At 31.4% G+C, this 19867-nt stretch overlaps 1 protein-coding gene across 6 annotated transcripts in view; it reads left to right on the plus strand.

Annotated features, from left to right (window-relative positions):
* LOC108688970 (endophilin-A) overlaps positions 1-19867 on the plus strand; it is a 31630-nt gene that overhangs the window by 1483 nt on the left and 10280 nt on the right. For 5 of the 6 annotated variants that reach the window (XM_018195562.1, XM_018195550.1, XM_018195576.1 and 2 more), the window contains exon 2: positions 13092-13181. In XM_018195562.1, the coding sequence (XP_018051051.1) occupies positions 13137-13181 (45 nt within the window). In that variant the 5' untranslated portion in view covers positions 13092-13136. Of the gene's footprint in view, positions 1-8900; positions 9104-13091; positions 13182-19867 lie in introns of those variants that run through there. The other variant, XM_018195542.1, reaches the window with a different exon arrangement.

Genomic DNA, 19867 nt, shown 5'->3' on the forward strand with positions numbered 1-19867 from the left:
CGTGCGTACGTGTGTGTATATATGAAATTGGCAAAGTTAAATCATAAGCGTATACATATATAAATATTTTAAACAATTAAGTGCTTAATAATGATATTGTTACATTATCTAACAAAATATATGTGTATTCAGGGACGTGCCTAGCGAAGTCGAAATTTATTGATATATTTTTGATTTATATTTGGATATTCTAAAAGTGCGACGAAATTATAGCACTCTAAATGTTCACAATGTCTTCATTAAAATTATCTTCTACTGTTCATTTCTGTCAATATAAATTAATTTTAACTATCCATTCTGCAGATATAAATAATTTTAATGTCGGTTTGACTTATAGTTTTTCTTTTTCTAATTCTTAGAACTAAAAAAAGTAAGGAGCAAGTCAACTTAATCTATATTGATAGAAATGGATAAAAGACTAAAATTAATCAATATTGATGGAAATAAATGAAGTGACATAATTTTAGTAGAGATAGAAATGGACGTTATAGATTAATTTATTCTTTTATTTTTTTCTTATTGTAAAAATTAAAAATGGAAAAAAGTACGACTTTATCTAGTACTTATCTAGTACTTATCTAGTATTTATATCGGTTTCTTTCTCTTGTTTTCTCTTTTTGAATTCCTGCACATACAAATAACTACTCACACTTCTGCACTGCTATGCACACTTCTGGAATGGCAAAATTATTTTTGCACGGTTCTGTATGAATTATTTTAGTGTATAAGTTGATTATATTATGCCATTACTGTATTTAAATACTTTATATAAAGCAGCCTTTAATGTATATTAATTCAGTGTAGTAAAAATGATTGAATAATGCATCATAATTCATCATAATTCATAAAAAATCTTTTCAAATAGCATGTCTAAAATTAAGACATGTTTTTAAGATGTCTTATAATATATGATATAATATGATATAATCTTAATGTGATATATATAATATAACATGATATGACATAATATTTACGTTGTCTTATGTTCCGAATATAATGCATTATCTGAATTAATATGCCGGTATTGAGAGACATATATATTAATAAATTATCCACCTTCTCCTGTAATGTGGAATATATATGTATTCAATGTGTGTGCAAACAACGTGTAATCGACAATTACAATCAATCGAATTGAACTTTCAATTTAACAAGCAATTAGTGATTAGCTTTAATTGAAATTAAAAATAGTATTAAGTTTCTTAGTATTTAATGAACCCGTCGATTTTCGTATTCCCGTTTTCTTTCTGTACCGTAGAAAATCGATATGACTCACATTCGCTCGGCGGATCAATGCGGTTCTCGCGTCGCTTAATATGCGAGCTTATAATGACAAATAATTTAATATACGCCGTAAGTCACTGAAACGAGAATGTCGAGGGGCATTGATGCTGCCGAGCGGCAGAAAAAGAAAAATCGTTCCCACATATTCGCGATCCACTATTTCGCTCCTTTTTATTGCATCCAGCGCATTCGCTTTGACCTCCGACTTTTACCGCGTATCGCCTTCATCGTTATACGTTCGCAGCTGCCTGGTCCGCCCGGCCGCAAGCTGCGCGATTCCAAAAATTCGGGAATGAAATTTGTGTTTGACCTCCCCCGTGGCGCCCGTGGTCTTTCGCTGTGGAATAAAGAAGGCGTCTCTTTTCCGGGTTAACAGGCAGTGATAAATTTGTTGAATTTAAACCTCGGCAAATGAATTATTTCCAAGCACTTCCTGAATAACGCGAGACTCTAAATTCAGCATGTATGCAAATTTGAGCGAGTGAGTTTGAATAATAGGAGATTCATTGAATTAAGATAAGAGAAATTGAAAAGAATTGATAGAGATTTGCTTTTACGAGGTTGCGATTTTTCTGGATAGAATAGCGAGTTAGAAGGTTAAAAGAGATTAATGTCATTTGCGAGAGAAATTATGAATAACTAATTTTGTAGTTCTCGCAATAGAGAACATTTTAGTTTGGGAATCCTTCACTTTCTCCTATTTCTTTTTATTTACTGTAATTTTCGCATAATTTGTGGTAAATATTATGAACAGCTGTCGATGAGTTTTATTATTGCAGTTAACGATACAGGAGATAAGATATTGATAATTCAAAAAAGAGAGATAATTTCATTCGATAAAAATTCGAGGAAAAATTATATATATATATGTTCTTTTCCTCGAATTTGTGTGCGTGCGTGTGCGTGCGTGTGTGCGTGTGCGTGCGTGCGTGCGTGCGTGCGTGTGCGTGTTTGCGTGTGCGTGTGCGTATGTGTGTGCGTGTGTGTGTGTGTGTGTGTGTGTACGCGTGTGTGTGTATACATACAGGGTGCCATAAAAACCGTACAAGCTTAAAAAGGAAAATTCTTGAAATCATTTTGAGATGAAAATTCTATATCGAAATGTGGAGGCTATAATAATTTTTTAATACAAATATCAATACTTAGAAATATCAATAATTTTAACCTCTCATACGTAATCTTTAGCGATATTAACAAGAGGCGATAATTAGCTTTTGCTTTTAGCACTTTGCGTTGCACACTTATTGAACACGCAAATTTTAGGTAGTACGATTCGTTAACTTTAAATTCAATAACTTATAATTCAATAACTATTAAAGTCTCGACATTTTGATATTAGAATTTCTGTTATAAAATGTTAAAGGTAGATTCTCAGGAATCTACGCTCTTTAAGCGTTTTACGGGATTCGTATATCGAATATAAAATTTGTACGCAAAATTGAAAGATTTGGAGCGCAGCTTGAAGACTTAAAAAAAATTTATAAGGATCCGAATTTTATTTCTAGAGATAGAAAGTTGAATTTTATAACATATATATAATACTTTATATAATGTAACGATTCAGTAGTTATGGAATGAGCTGTTCAGTGGAACGAGATATGATTGGATTACAGTGTCTACATCAATATGTACGCAATTCAACGTAATGAAATGCCGATATTAATTAATATTTCGATATGCCAGATTCTTGATATAAGCAGAGTAAGGATTTAACGTAGTGTAGTTTTATTAGACTTTGCCAATAATTTGCGTAAATTTCCGTATAACACATGTCCATCCCGTATTTTCTTTGATAACGTTCTTCATCTATACATTAATGCATATTTTTAATATGCGTTTAATCGTTTTAAAGTTTTCTATGAAAATTGCAGATACATCATATAGAAAATGATTTATCAATATCATAAATATTATGAATATAATTTCATGAAATACGTGTAGTTTGTAACAAGTTCATATATGGCGTATAACATTCTGATTGCGTCACGAATATCAAACGATTTTACAAATATGGTAAAGTGATTGCGTAGAAAAATTTTGAACACTGAACGCGATAATTCTGATATCGGCGGATTATCGGCGATATCATTTATATCGTATAAGAAATGATTTCACTGTGATTGCATTGCGCGACGAACTAGGATTTTAAATGAAAATAAACTGCAACTGTCGTAGAATGTAAATTGTGAACGTGTTCGACATTTTGTATATTAATTGAATTTATTATGATGTTCTAAATCACGCTGTCAAGTGTATCCTATATTATAATAATTGTCAGTATTATTTAAAATGTCGGCGACTTGAATTAGCACGTGACATTGTTACGAGAGTTATATTACAATTTGTCTGAATTAGGAATAATGCAATTACATTACACACATACACATTTGCCGTGATTTATTTACTTTCAACAAAAGACAAACAATATAATTATGAACGTGACAGAGATATCGGCATGACAAGCAACATAAATTAATTCCTTTGCACTATCGCAATAATTAATCTTGGCGCAAAATCGATATTAGGATATATTAATCGACTCTTATCAATAAGAGAAAATGAGTTGAAATATTCATTGCTAACATTTGTGAAAATACGTTATTATTTCTTGCACGTCAATAAATAATGAATTTTGTAGACGTATTATTATCCTAACTTGACTCTGCGTGAATCTATTTTTGTTAATTACGTTTTAAATATTTGAAGTTTCTTAATTCTTAACGGAGGAATCGCAATTCATGATACATCATGCCGATGCAGTAAGTTATTTAATTACGATATTTTTTCCTGCGCGTTCTCCACGGAAATAGATTCCTTGGGAAATGACATCTTATTACCGATGATATTAATTAGTTTCTACTTTGCGATCATATAATAATTTAGCGATCTCTGGAAATTTATTATAGCGAATGCGTGCTCGCGAAATTATCACAGTTGCTTGTAAAGGCCATCACATGCAAAAAAATTTTAGTCGTAATCGCATTTTAGTTGTAAAATCGTAAGCATATTGACCAATCGTGATATTTTAAAACATAAGATTACACTATAATTAATCGGTTTATTTAAGGCTTTTCGATTATGACAAACATTTTTTTATGTATGATGATTTTAATAAATTCTGTTGCGAGATATGTGTCATGCTCAAAATTTTCGTGAATAATAGGCTCAGATTTTTGATAGAGATTTTTTTTAGACGATATTTTTGTAATATATAGTATGATATAATTACGTGAATTCTGAGTACATTTATATTGCATGTATATTATTTTATAATTATTGAGCGGGATATAAAAATACATTCCATAAATTTCTTTCTTTAGAAAACAGTCAAAAGGATCGATATCGGTAGTAAACAGAATTTTATTTTTTACTTTTATTATGATCATCTTATAGCTTATATTGATCATCTTATAGCTTAGATAAATTAATATTAGAGATAAATTAATTAAATTCCATACTTGTAAATTTTTTTGAAAATAACATAAAAGTCTTTTGTTTTGTTTTCTGTACATAATAAAGTGTAATATAATATTATTTATAACTGAAATAATGAGATTGTAGTAATCTAATTCATGTAGAATGAAAAAGACAGATACATAACTTTTTCATAATATAAAAAATTTTGCTACATAAAAAGTCATAAGTCATGCATCGAATAGTCGGATTTATTATGAAACAAATAAAGTATAAGTGAGCCTCTGAAATATGAGCGTATTAAAATGTATTAACAGACATACAAAATTTATTCTTTTAGGGAATTATATGAAAGATGACAATGAAAATCTGTTACAAATTCTACAAAATGTCGGATGTTGCAATTATCAACTTTCGTATATCTCGAATAACAAAGCTACACACGCTGGGTTGATTAAATGAGAAAGTATGCGATGATAAGACACATGACGCGAGAAAGGATGCGAGTCGTATGGCGATTGCCTCCTGCTGCGATGTGTATTTTTAGAAATATTTTGTGGGGGTGATTCGCGACGGTAGTGAACTTTGATACTATCACGATACAGGAGAAAAGGGATTTTTACGGAATAATATCGTCGACCAGTCGTACGTGCTCTTTGAGATAAAGGTTTCTTAGCAACGACCCTGTCAAGTTTCGCGCGTATTTACAGAAAATTTTTCGTTTCAGATTCAGAATCAGTTTGCTTTTTTGCAGAAAATTTACTGATTTATTATGGATATGGAAACTAGCTGAGCATTATTGGTCTAATGAACGTTGCAAAGTAGTTGAGAGTAAAGGATATGTATTTCTTTGCAAGCGTGAAAAAAGAATTGTCTGCTATGAAATTGAAAAAAGTGTAGATGTCACATATTTCTATGAAATGCTTTAATCTATGATTAAAGCATAAAAGAACTTTCAATATGGGATGTATCAATTATACGTGGAAATAATGTAATGACATCGTATGTTATAAAATTGCATAAAATTATTTGCAATAATATTTATTTTTTGTGCTTATATAACTAATGAATTTAATATTTTACTGAAATATTAAATTACACTCGTTATTTTTTATGTTATTTTATTATATAATTAACAAAATACAGGCATAACGCATCTATATACAATGTATATAGAAAGCACATTAGGAATTATTGATTCCTCGTAAGACTAATTGCGTGTCTTAATAGAAGGATATGGAGATGAAATAATTATTTATTAGTGAATAGTTATATATTTGGATCAACAATTTTGATCGCTTATGGGAATAACATGATATCGAGAATGATGTGATTAAAAAACTATTGTAGCATGTAAGACCTTTAACGTAGGTGGAAAAGCGGCTTTTAAATCCGTTTGGGTTAACGATATACATGTGTAAGCGTGTGTCCAAAAATCGTTTCTGCGAATTGCAGTGAGCTATATCAATAATCTTTTATCAAATAGAAAATATTTTTTTTCTGCGCTGCATTTTTATTTGATAATCTGAATTGGGTTGAAATAATATGCGAGATTAATGATTTCTTGTACAAATATTATATAATAATTGCACATTTTTTGAATTATGTTATTTTTGTTGATTTATTTGTTGCTCTTGAAACACAGTTCTATGTTGAAACTGGAATACATAATGTTACCAATTAAATTGACAAACAATTCAAAATTAATTGATACTAATGAATATATATAAAATACTAAAGAATTATTGCGAAAAATATTATCTCATCAATCAGAATTCGCTTTATTGAGTAATGTAATTTTGAATATATTTTATTGAATATAAATTTGCGCACATACATCTTTTCTCTACACTCATACTTGTTCTCATTACATACTTTTATTAGTCCTTCACAATTTTTAATATATTATATATTTATATTGAATATTATTAATTATTGTATTATGATAATTATAAAAATAAAGAAATTTTTTATAATAAAAAATGCGCAAATTACTTACAATATCATGATGTATTTATAGAGTATACAATTGCATATCGTATTTAGTGATTGTAATTAATTGTGATAAATAAATAGCAGTATACTTAAATGATTGTATCTTAAAGTCAAAATTGATTATGATCTTTGCAAAAGTTAAGACGAATCAAATCTCTTTCTTTATATCGCAATATTAACAATTGATTTTTAAGAAATTACTATGGGCTTAGTTCTTGGTATTTTGCGGAAAACGTGATTAAAAAGAATGATCCAACGGTTCATCCCTTTCTAATGGTAATTAAGCGTCTTCTGGGAAATTAAATGCGATAGTGGAGGCGACAGTTTCGTAAAACGGTTCTCGAATCCGTGTCTTAAATTAAAAAGAATTACTTCGTGAGTAGATATACATATCCCACGCGTGTGTTCTTAAATGACACTCTCTTAAATGAGTGTCTACTCGCCAATATAGAAAAGCTGAAGTGAATAACTAGTGCAAACGAAAAAAGAGTATGAGAAGCAAAAGGAAAGAGAGCTTGTCAGCTCGAGAGATCGCGACAAATCGTATTGCAAACAATGATTTCGAGAGAGACTAATTATATTCATAATTGATACGTTATTGAGATCACGATCACCGTATTACGCACACAGTTAGAGGAAAGCAGAAAGGTCCTTAACAGGACAATATTAATGAATTGCAAAATCGATTCGTCTTATGTTCGTTTGCTCTCTTTCATTTCCAATCTCGTTTTTCTCAAGAGACTTATTTGTTTTTTTTATATCTGATCATAGAGAAAACTCTTCTTTGAAGAAAGACAATATAGCGATGAAAAATATTTGAGAAAATTAATCAAGAAAATTAATCAAGAAAATATCAAGAAAATTAATTATGCTATTTGTAGAATATACATTTTGGAGATATGAATCTGACAGACGAATCTGACAGATGTCTCATGAAAGATTTTAGTCATGTATGAACGAAAAGTTGTAGCAGGCGAAAATTTAAATGTTAATGTAAACTTTAATTAATAAATCCTATACCTTCACATGAATATATTAGCAGTAAAATTTTGCTCTTCGATTAAATTAGATTTAGTCGAAGATTTTACGTCAAAAATTTTGACATTTAATTGATAGAATCATAATTCACTACTCTTTGTGTTTAGCTTAAAGTTAAAAATAGTAAAAAATACAAAAAAAATATCCTTCCTAATTTGAATTTTACAATTTTGAATTTTACAACTTACACCCTTTTTTGAATGTTACAACATGATATAAGTTAAAATTTTATTAAATGCATAATTTCTTCCATTCATAAATATCGATTTATAAATTTATTATTCCATTTTTTCTTTTAGTTTGCATTATATAAAGAAAAACTTTTTTATTTGCTGGTAATAATAGTCGTTTGTTAATAGCAAAGAAATTAAACCATCACGTCTGCTTTCTCATTCATATTTTATTCAATACAAAATATAATTTGGAGAAATTTTGTTTATACTCTTTTATGTTGATGATCTCGTATTATTTTATTTATATTAGAGAATCCACCGTGTCAAATTAAATTTTCTTTGTAAGGATAGGGATTTATATTGTTTCATTCTAGGAAATGACAAACATTGTTCACTTTATTCATCCCTATTGTGCGCGTGCGTGAATTCCAGAAGTAAGCGACATACTACAATAACTCCTCGCTGTTACAGACACCCGATATAAATGTAAAGGGAGCAAAGGCGCGCGAATAGAGTCGAGGGCGCACGTGGAAGGAGAAGAGAGGACATTAGGGAAAGGGCAAACAGAGGTGGATCTTGGAAAGTACCTATGGGAGGAATCGCAATGGACATAAAAGATTATATTCTCCAATTGAGAAGAAGCTAGTCATGATTATCCTTATTCTTGATATTTTATCTGTCGCATGTTGCGAGATAATACTTTAAACTTTCTGGAGAATGTTTTACAGAAAACACGAAAAATTAATTCTCTTCGTGTAGTTGTTCCTCCCTGGATCCGTCCCTGACGGAAGAGGTGGTTATCGCGAGAGAAAGGGTAGGGAATGATATCGAAACGAGGCGGGGAGAGATGAGGAGGGTATTAGTGGAAGAGGAGGGAAATGGCAGAGGAGAGCGAGCACGCGAGCGAGAGAGACCGCGAAACCGAGCCGCGTATCGATCGGCCCAGCAGAAAACTACCCCTAGCAGGAGACTTCGCAGTGTGCGAGAGACCGATCACGTACGAGAGTAGTCAGTGGGGTGCTCACTCGCGGTGCTCGTGGGCCCACGCGGATTCCCTCCTGTTCCTCACGCACGTAAAGGCTACGCATCCGCTCGTGTCTCTTTCATCCATCGACGTCGTCCACATCGCCGTCGGCGTGCGCTAGGGCGTGCAGCATTTGGGGGTGTCCGGTTCGTGCCGGAGGGCTGAGCGCTCAGAGGTGAGGCATGTCCTTGTCGTAACTTGCATTTTGCATCGTGAACCATTTGTCCACCGCTACCGCGTTGTATTTTATTATCGTAATCGTTCCTTCCGCTCCCAGCACAAGAATCGTCGCACTGGCAATTCGGTATCGCGTGCAATGTGACGTACCACGGGTCTTCTGGAGCGATGTGTCGTCCCGTTCGTGGACTATGGTTGACACGAGATGAGATTGCTGTTGGGTATAGCGAGCTCAGTGACGAGTACAATTCGCAATGGGATTGTAGTCTCAAGTTGAAGTCTAGTAATGTGATTGTCTTCATCTATACCTACCTGTAATCGGTCGGTTGCTCACTATATTTCATTTTTTACCATTTAGATATAGTACTGTAGTTACCTATATTGTAAAGCTATGTTATAGCTCTCTATATTCTGTGCTGTCATCGGCGCTACCTGCCATATTTAATATACTCTTATCCTTTTCGATATCGTGCACCAGCTCACAATCTATGTTATAGTCCTTTATGTTACATTTCTATTTATTCTGGCTACATTTTATAGTTACCTGTTGTTTTTATTACAGTTTTAGCTAATCTTATCACTTATTACGTTTCTTTTCTTACATAAAATTTCTGTCTAAATTTCATTATTCTGATAAATTTCATTATTCTGCTGTTATCTTTTATGACTTTACATTTTACTATTCAGTACCGCACTGCCATCTACTCTTTCAATATTATGTGTTTTATTACCATTCGTTTATTTATTACTACTGTATAATTCTACTACTAAGACTCAAGAATTTAACTTAAGAGTGTAAATACGGCATTTAATACTTAATGGTACAGTTAACATTGATAATCAAATTATTGTGTCGTAAGAAAATCAGGACATTAACCATTGTTATCGGACTGTGTCAGTATAATCCTCCATCTTCCCGTCCAGTCGCCCACTTACCAAATCTTGTATCCTTCTCTTCATCGATTTATCTCGAGAATCTTTCGGTTATAATACCGGTTTGATCAATCGAACCTTCGTGTCTTTTAATAAAACTCTCATCGATTATTATGAATTTAATCTCCCTATGCTTGTTTATTAATAAAAAAATTGCATTTATTAATACACTTATTAAGAGAGTTTCAACGGTATATTGCGGTCAATGCGTACCATTCTAAAAGTTCGCCGTACAAACGGCGGCTCTTCTCATTAATAGAGCGTTTATTCACTTCAGGGAATCCGTCGGCGGTACATTAATGGAAATCTCGATTTTGCTATTGACAAGAATTACTCAGAAAGAGTTATCGGCCGGTGATTTTTTACTACGAGTGCAATGTGTATGTAAAGAGTTTCGACTTAGTTTGCCTTCGGCTAGTTTCGTAAGGTTAATTAATTGTATAAGGTTCCGACGACCTTTGCTCGTCGGAATCGCCGACTACTCAGGTCAATTATAGACTCTTTGCGCCTGCTTGTAGAGCTTCTTTAGTTCGATAGGTATACTTCCTTGCGAAATTCACACTCTAGGATTTATTCAGATTCTTTCATAAAAGAATCATGTTGTTGAGAATTTGTCAATTATTCGCGATACATATTATTCGCCTTTAACTACTACAGATTTAGCATTTAAACATTTCACATTTATATAAGATTTTGTTAGACTGAATTTTTAGCTCAGTACGAGAAATGTTACGCGAGGAATTTCTTGATGGACAATTTGCTTTTATTGAAATCTGTCGTGAATTTATAGACATCTCCATCGTTGCTACAACTTTTCCATATTAAATATCTATTTCGATATGCAGAATTTGCACAAAAGAACCATCAATGTGTCACGTACTATTAATCAAGCAAATTTCCTTTAATAGATTTATTCGTTAGATTTTGCGAATAAAATTTCTGTATTGTACTAGACATCTCCATATACATGAATTTATCGACTTGCAATATTGCTTTTATAAAGAGAACGCAATAACTTATTGTCAAATCATCTCAAATTTATTATTTATACATTTTATTATTTATACATTTTTGAAATGCGTTCTTTATTTATATTGTTGTTACATTTCTGTATTTTTCTGAGAAATCGATGTACACAGTTACATTAATAAATACTTGCTCTAACAAGATTCCCACTGCGGATATATGTTCATTGATCGGGTTATATAAAATGATAAAATAATTCTATAACTTACAGTCAATGGATTTAAATAAATTATACTGTTGGATAAAAAAAAACACCAAAACGAGACAAGTCATTTCCTAGTTTAGTAGTTTTTTTGAATGCTGCATACGAATCCGTTTTCCAAATTGCTTCATCACGTTATAATTTTGAGAAATTTGCATTTAAAATTACAAAAAGGATTATTTTTATATATTTTGTCACATTGTAATTACGATATGTGATATATTGGAGAAATTTTATTGTGATCAAAATTAAATATATTGTTAGGACTTTTAGCTTTTAAAAGAAATTTTTAGTGTCGGCTATTATGATCAATAAGATATTTATGATTAAATTCGAGAAATTGCGAAAGAGTTATATATAAATTAAATCATTAACGATTTACTAAATAACTTCTAATTGTGTTTATTTAAACTTAAGAATTTTTTTAAAACGAACACGAATCCGATGTCAGAATTAACAAATTAAAAATCATGGAAGGCCTCTAAACATAAATTTTTGCAACAATTCGGTTATTTTTCAAGTTTTATCATCCACTGTATTGAATCTGCCATTTTAAATTCATCAATTTTGATATTGAAATCATATTTAGCGACTTAAAAAAACTCTAGAAAAAAACTTTTTAAGTAAATATAACTGAAAGCTATTTAATAAATTGTCAACGATCTAATTTACAACTTTTTCGCAATATAAGATTCCATATTTAACTACGAATATTATTAACCACAGTTAATACTAAAAAATTCTTTTGAGAAAGTTCTAATAACATACTTAACCTTTAGTTAGTCGCGCGAAAATACTTACGTCGTGAAATAAAATGACTTGGGGTCACGGCGACTTCACACGACTAATTAAAGGTTAATTTTGATCGTAGTAAAATTTCTCCAGTATATCAGATATCGTACTTATGACACAATGAAAATAACTCTTTTTGTAAATTTAATTCAAAATTGTGACGGCGCAATTTGAAAAACGAATTCAAAATCATAAAAATAATCAGTTTGAGAAAAAGTCGTTTTTTATTGAACAGTTAGAGATTGTTTGTTTTCATTAGGAAGTTATAGATTTTTTTTTAATTATGTGCATTGAATTTGATGACATTATTTTATTCCCCGTCACACAAAAAGAATAGTTTTGGTGGAAGTATCTAAAAATTTAACTATCTAAATTATCAAAATCGTCAAAATAATTATGTAGGACGTTCAAATTTTGATGCTAGAATGTCAGAAATTTTTTGCTCATTATGTTTACGTTTTAATTATTTTGACACAATTATTTTCAACAAAATTATTTTCAGATCTGTAGTTATATATAGCTAAATTTTTAAATACTTCAGCAAAATCATTCTTTTCGTGTATCAAAAGCCTTGGAAGTCACGCATGAAGGATCTATCGATGCGGGCCGTCCATCGTTAATAAGAGCACACATTATTTACTCTCATTAGAGCCTGTTAAGAGGTCGGGTCGGCAGCACGTTACGACTTAAGATTTCACGCGTGTGAGATCACCACGAGATCCACGAGACTTATTTACTCGCGGCCATCGGCGTTGTCTCTACACCTGTATGGCTGAAACATATACGAGGCAATCAAGTTACATCAGCGACGAGTTATGATGCTGGAAAACACGACATACGATCGATAGTATTCAAAATCATCCCATTCGCCTTGGCGAGGAGCCAGCGACATAAATTCAAAACTTTCATTCTATTTTTCCAACGTTCGCTCTTTTTCTTTCTTTTTCGATCCTTCTTTTCTATATGAGTTTCTCTTTCTCGTTGAATTCACACGTGCAACCTGTCTGACAGTCTCGTTTCCGTTTTGTTACAGGTCGGAACGATTTACGTGTGATCCAGGCAACGACACGACAGCATCATGGCGTTTGCCGGGCTCAAGAAGCAAATCAACAAAGCGAATCAGGTAAGCGTTTGTCATGGAAACGTCTTATTCCTCGGTAACTTGACAATGGATCTTCTCGCTGCATGGGATCAATAATATCTTTTCCTTAGAATAACTAGTCTACAAAGGAAAGTTAAGCTTTGAAAGCAAAGCACTCGAAATAACTTTTGACGTATTGAATTTTTTTTTCTGATATTGAATAATAAATCAATACGTAGTGCTGACAGAAGGAATTATTGTTTAAATAATCATTTCATGTATTTCTTCTATTTATCGAAAAATTCGTCAATTTCTTCATTGAAAAAAATTTACTAAATCTTAATATATACTTCTTTGAATAGAATTAAGTAAATTAAATACATTTATTTACAGTAAATATTCATTTACTAAATGTAAATACATATTTATTTGACAATACAATAACCATATTTGACATACAATAACCATTAATTTGATTTAACTATTATTTTTTTATTAAGTAAATATTTACTTAGAACTATTCAAACGAATATTTATTAAAATTTAGTTTTTTTTCAATATTTTAATGCATGTCTATATTTATAGTATATGAGACTTTGCGCATTTGAAATTCAATTCATCCATCGCGAAATTGTATCTTGAGCTCTGATTATTCTAATTAGCTGTTCTCATTTGGTTAGATGACGAGATGCTTTACGCATTTATTACGCTATCGATGAGTACTTACAAAGAGCGTTAAAGGGAGTATCGCGTTAACGATTTGGTATAGCGCGCACGATCTGCCGATATGACGTATTCATTATGTGGAGCCCTGTTGAAAGTTTAATCGTTCATATATCAGACTACATTACGATGACGCTCGTATATCGGGCTACATTACGCCAATTACCGGCGATGTATTGCTACTTAGATGTCGCGAACTTTTATAATTACCAGCGCGGTTCGTCCCTGCGTTACACGAGGTGTTTTAATGCGATTACTTGTCGTCGGGAAACTCATGTTTGCATAACTCAGCTAGATTCTCGGTATCACCACGATGTACTCCGTAACAGTTAATACAATCGGATAAGCAAACATGCCCGATGCGTTCCGAAACTCGAGATTTGAAACGCAGATTAATTGTTATTACATAAATATTTTATCTTTGCATCAAAATGTTATTATATCTTTGCTTGAACTATCTTTATGTTGAAATTTCTGATATTCCTTGAGAATGTTCGATGTATGGGAATTTTATTATTGGAGAATCTTACGCGATCCATGAAACTCTTAGAATTCGAGGATTGAAATCTAAGAGCTTGGCATGCATAAAACAAAACACAAGAGAGAGAGAGAGAGAGAGAGAGAGAGAGAGAGAGAGAGAGAGAGAGAGAGAGAGAGAGAGCGAGAGAGAGAGAGAGAGAGAGAGAGAGAGAGAGAGAGAGAGCGAGAGAGCGAGAAAGAGAGCGAGACTCTCAGAGAATTACTGCAATACACGAAAAGAACAGTTTTAATGAGTTGAAGTATAGAAAAATTTAGCTAGCTACAGATCTGAAAATAATTTTGAATTATCAAAATAATTATGAACGCTTGATTGCGATAATGCTGCAAAAAATTTTAACATTCTAGAACCAATTTGAGCGTTCTACATAATTATTTTGATTCAAACATAATTATTTTCAAATATGTATCTAGCTAAATTTTTAGATACTTCAACAAAATTGATCTTTCCATGTAGAACTACACATATTTTATAATAATAGGCGAATATACTTTTTTCGAACGTGATCTTCGCATTTATGCGAAAAATAATGCGTTTTGAAGAATTTATTGAGATTCATTTAGTAGAACATTTTTGAAAGAACTACGCTCTTGACAACCAGTTGATGCGAGTTATCATTTGGTCCAGCATGCTATATGCGGAGAGTTTTCGTATCAACTGCAGACGTGGCATTATCACGCTGTCATGTTTAATCTTGAAATGACAAGCAGAGAAGCTTGGTTGCTCTCAATATTGAAGTTTATTCGCAGCGAGTCTGTGGCGAATTGACGGTTAATTGTTAATTGAAAGAAACATACTTATCAAATCAATAATGGTCATTTACGTTAATGAAATGAGATCGTAGTACTTGATATTGAGTGATTTTTTAAATTATGCGTAGATTTTAAGAGTATAAAGAATTTCATATAAAAGCAGGAATAGGCATTTACAAAGTTTTAGGTATTAGTCTAAAGATAATGTAATAGTAAATATATGTGTCATGGAATTACATATGTGTGCACAAATATCGATGTTCCACTTGTTTTTATTTGAATAAACATGAATGTAAAAAAATAGTATATAATACTGTTACTAAGAGTACATTTTTCAAATGAATGAAAATTAATATTAAATTAATTTCTATAAATAACAATAATTTAACAATAAATATATAGTAAATTTCTATGAATAATAATGTACAAATCTTTATCTTGAAATTATATCATTATATATCACGTTAATTACACAACGTGCTTATTATAAACCCGCATGGTCTTTGTATTTATATCTTTCAGTTAATTTCGTAGTTATTTGCTTTTCACTGTGAAAATCCATATACGATGAAAATGTCGGAAATCTCATTGAACATGCGTCATGCGTAACTTATGCTCTAAATACCGTGGAAAACTTGATTATGAAATTCTTAACGATGTCAGGCTGTGTGCTTAAAGGGGACGCGATGTACGCGTTTACGTGTTGTGCGAAATTCTGTATGCTTATATAGTATTTCTGTCGTGTACATATTGTCGACGCGCAATAATGAAAATTACTGCAATTATTCCCATGCGCTGCTCGTAGGTACACGGTAAAGTATTATTCGTGATTATGCAAACGCGTCATTTTATTCCGAGGGGAAATATCGATAAAAGTTATCGATTCTTAATAATTACTGCGTTTTTGCAATTGTGTTGTGCTTCAGGAAAATATAATCCACCAAAAAATTAAATCAATTATTATTTTATTATTTATTCTGTGTTTTATACTTGGTGTTTTATACTTTCATTTTTATATTATTTCTATATTATTTTTTTTAATTAAGAAAAATTAAATTAAAAGTTATTTTATTATATTTATTCTTTGTGTGATTGTACTTAATTTTAGATATTGTCTTTATGTTTGAGAGATCGACTTCTGCATAATTTTATATTATATAGTTGTCGATATTACATTTATATTTTATAAATTTTATTTATATTATATTTTATAAATTTGATTCAGAGAGTATCGTTATAGATCTCGTTAAAGAGAATTAAGCGTTATGTTTTTGCTAAAAGAGAGTTGAGCTAAGAAAAACTCGCAAGTTTTAATACAGTTCTCAAGGGGTGTCTTGCTAGCACGACATGCGTTGGCGGGATGTTATCTTGGCCTTAATTACCGCACTGCAAAGTCTATCGCAAATGCCAAATGAAAATCCATGTCGTCGAGGCGGTAAAATGCGAGCGATGAGAGTTCGGTCGAGCGAAAAGTGCGAAACAATGCGAATTATTGCGCACGGATGCTCGTAACTATTATATAATGAACGATTTTAAATTATCGACCGTGGCTGGATAAGTTCTCGGGGATGCATAGCCATTGAAATCTTCGGTGATGCACGATGATGGCAGCTTTTGACCTTTGCTTTCCTAATTATGCACACAACCTTCGAATATTTATATTAAACGAAAAGCATCGATCGATATTCCAATTCGAGTTCATTCGTTCGCATTCGAAGTATTTTTACAGCGACGCATTATAAGAAATTCATATTATATTTTATTCATATTATATTTTCATATTATATTTTAAAACAATTTCATATTATATTTTAAGATAGTAATCAAAATTTTTTCCTTTGATAAAAATTTTAGGCTATTAAATTTTTTATCATTTTGCGTTAGATTATATGGATTCTCTTTAACTTTATTTCATTGTATTTATATGTAATTTAAAGCAAGAATGTTAAAATCTAGAAATTTTTTAAAAAATTAATTTGATTTTTCATTTAATAATTTTTTTTGATTAATATATTAATTTTTTTTGATACAACATAATGTTTGATAAATAAATAATTCATCAAATAAATGTATTTATCGAAATTAAAAGAGAAAGAGAGAGAAAGATGGAGGAAGAAAACACAGATAAATTCGAAATATTTATATATTTTTATTTGCAATTATATTTATAATTTGTTATAAATATTGCATTTTATTTGTGAACGCTGATTGGCTTCCTACGATTTATTTAAAGCGTTTCCGATTATCCGTATACATACGTATATCTATTTTCGCATATAAAGTGATAGTTCAGCGTTAGTGCGCACGCAAATAAGGCGTATATATATTCACCATATTGCGTCGTGGTGAAAATTGCATGTCTATCTCACCACGCAGAAAACCCGGAATCGAATTCACGCACGCACGCACGCACGCACGCACACGCGTGCTTACTTCACTTTCTGTGTCCTAATTGCATTTGCCACGATACCTATATGTATGTACGTGGCTGGTGTGTGGGGCTCTAAGTGCACCGTCGCCGTTGTGATGTTGCCGTGTTATACCACCGCTAGATAGAACCCGTAATATCGCGGATGTCCTGTTCGTCGTTATCGATGTTAGGACGATGGCGAACGGATATTTTTACGACGATGCTTTCCCGATGTCGTGAACTCGCCGATGATATTACGAACCGATCGACCATGCGAGCTTTCGAGATGTTATGTGCACCGCTTTTCCTCGTGCTTGCCTGAAATTCAATTCGAACCTGTATGCGCACAAACGAGATATTTAAAGGTTGTACATCGTCCTCGATAATAAGAGGTACACGTGTTCGGACAGTTGATGATTATGTAATAGTTTAATATGTAATTTAATAAAAAGCAAGCAACATATTAATTTCACTTTGATACGACACAATAATTTTTAATAAGTAAATAATTCAGCTTTAATAAAGTATTTATTAAAAATAGAGAACTAGGATTTCAAAAATTAAAAAAAGCTAGGGAAAGAGAATGATTAATTTATAAACTGAATGTAAAAATTACTTATAAAAATGCCTTCATAGATAATATTAGTTGCAATTGAAATAACAACTGTTATCATGAATAAATATATACGTATTGTAATAAAATATAGAAATTGTAAATTATAAAAAAAAACAGATAGAATATGATATATAAAAAGTTTTAATTAATAATATTACGTTGATTGATATTACGTTAATTGATTTCATTTCAACAATATCTTTTAACCAATATTATATAAAAATAATATGAGAATAATATCGCATAGGTTCTGTTAGTATTTAACGCAAGTAAAAATTAAATATTAAATGTTAGCATTTAACGCAAATAAAATTAATAATATTCGAATAAATAGTGAATACTGGAGTATCTTGTTGCCTCTTTTTAAAGATCAGATTCTTTAACTCGTGTTTTTTTTTTTTTTACCTCGAGTATACAATTCGTGAATGTAACTCTAATCTCGACTCAATGTCGTCCAAACGAACGTCTGTGAAATTCGACGGCCGTATACCGACGGTTAATCTAGTTGTCGCTTTAATTCAAGTCTCTAAAGGTCTTATACGAACACAAATGTTTCCGTTGAGTGAAGCAATTAATTTTTGTTTAGATCGAGACCCTTATCGAATCTATACCATGGATCTCTTACTTTAAAGGTGAAAGAACGATGCAAGTCCACGTCGAATGTATGTCAAGAGATTTTTTACGATATACATGGCTGAATTTGTGGCGTTAAAATTTAGATCTTATTCAAAATCGATCGAGTTTTAAGTTCCGTTCATTGCAAAAGTTATGAATCGGATATAAATACCATTCCTTCAGAGCTTCAATCTTATCGATTTTTCCAATTATATTTTTATATTATTCGTTATTATTGTGGCAGTTATTAGGAAATTGATTTCAAATAGAATCGATTTTCAAAGAAAGTATGGAAAATGATTTGTGAAATCTTAATAGATCTTGGAGTTTTATCTCTTTTTTTTTTAAATAAATATGAAAGTTAGATGACTACCATGTGGATCATTCTACACGAATATTTATTATTTTACTAAATTAATATAATTATAGGCTATTATAAATTTTACTTTAACAGAGATACAAAACATATAATTATAATAAGTGTGATAAAACAATTTTGACAAATATTTCACTATGTTATTATTGTGATATATTTGTTTTACAATATAAATTTAGTGGACAATTTTTTTTTTGAATTTGAATTTAAAGTTTTTTTCTTGCCATAAGATATTTTTTAATTCTATATGATTTTTGTATTTGTCGTCAGGGTGATCTTATTCCGTTTATGGAGACATCCATCATAATATATTAGACGCAATTTAAATCACCGGAGACGAAACGTTTATAGGCTGTAAAGCGTGCGACATTGCAAGTGACGTGATGTAGGTCAAATTTACTCCAGGATGGCATTTGCTGCGTACGAGTGACGATTACGTTTCTATGCGCATCTCTGGAAATAGGTCATTATTAAATGGGTCAGGGTCTCTCTCTCTCTCTCTTTCTTTCTCTCTTCATCCCTCTTTTCTCCCTCCTTCTCTTGCGAATAATCCCTCTTGCAAAGCTCGCCGCTTAGCACTTTTAAACGTACGATATTATTCCGTGTCCTTCACTCTCTTTTCACATATAATTAATTGTACAGGAAAAAATGAATCGCACAGCATTATATTTATTTATATACATAAAGAAGTCGATTTT

This window comes from Atta colombica, unplaced genomic scaffold (assembly GCF_001594045.1).
Source record: "Atta colombica isolate Treedump-2 unplaced genomic scaffold, Acol1.0 scaffold105, whole genome shotgun sequence".
NCBI classification, from domain to species: domain Eukaryota; kingdom Metazoa; phylum Arthropoda; class Insecta; order Hymenoptera; family Formicidae; genus Atta; species Atta colombica.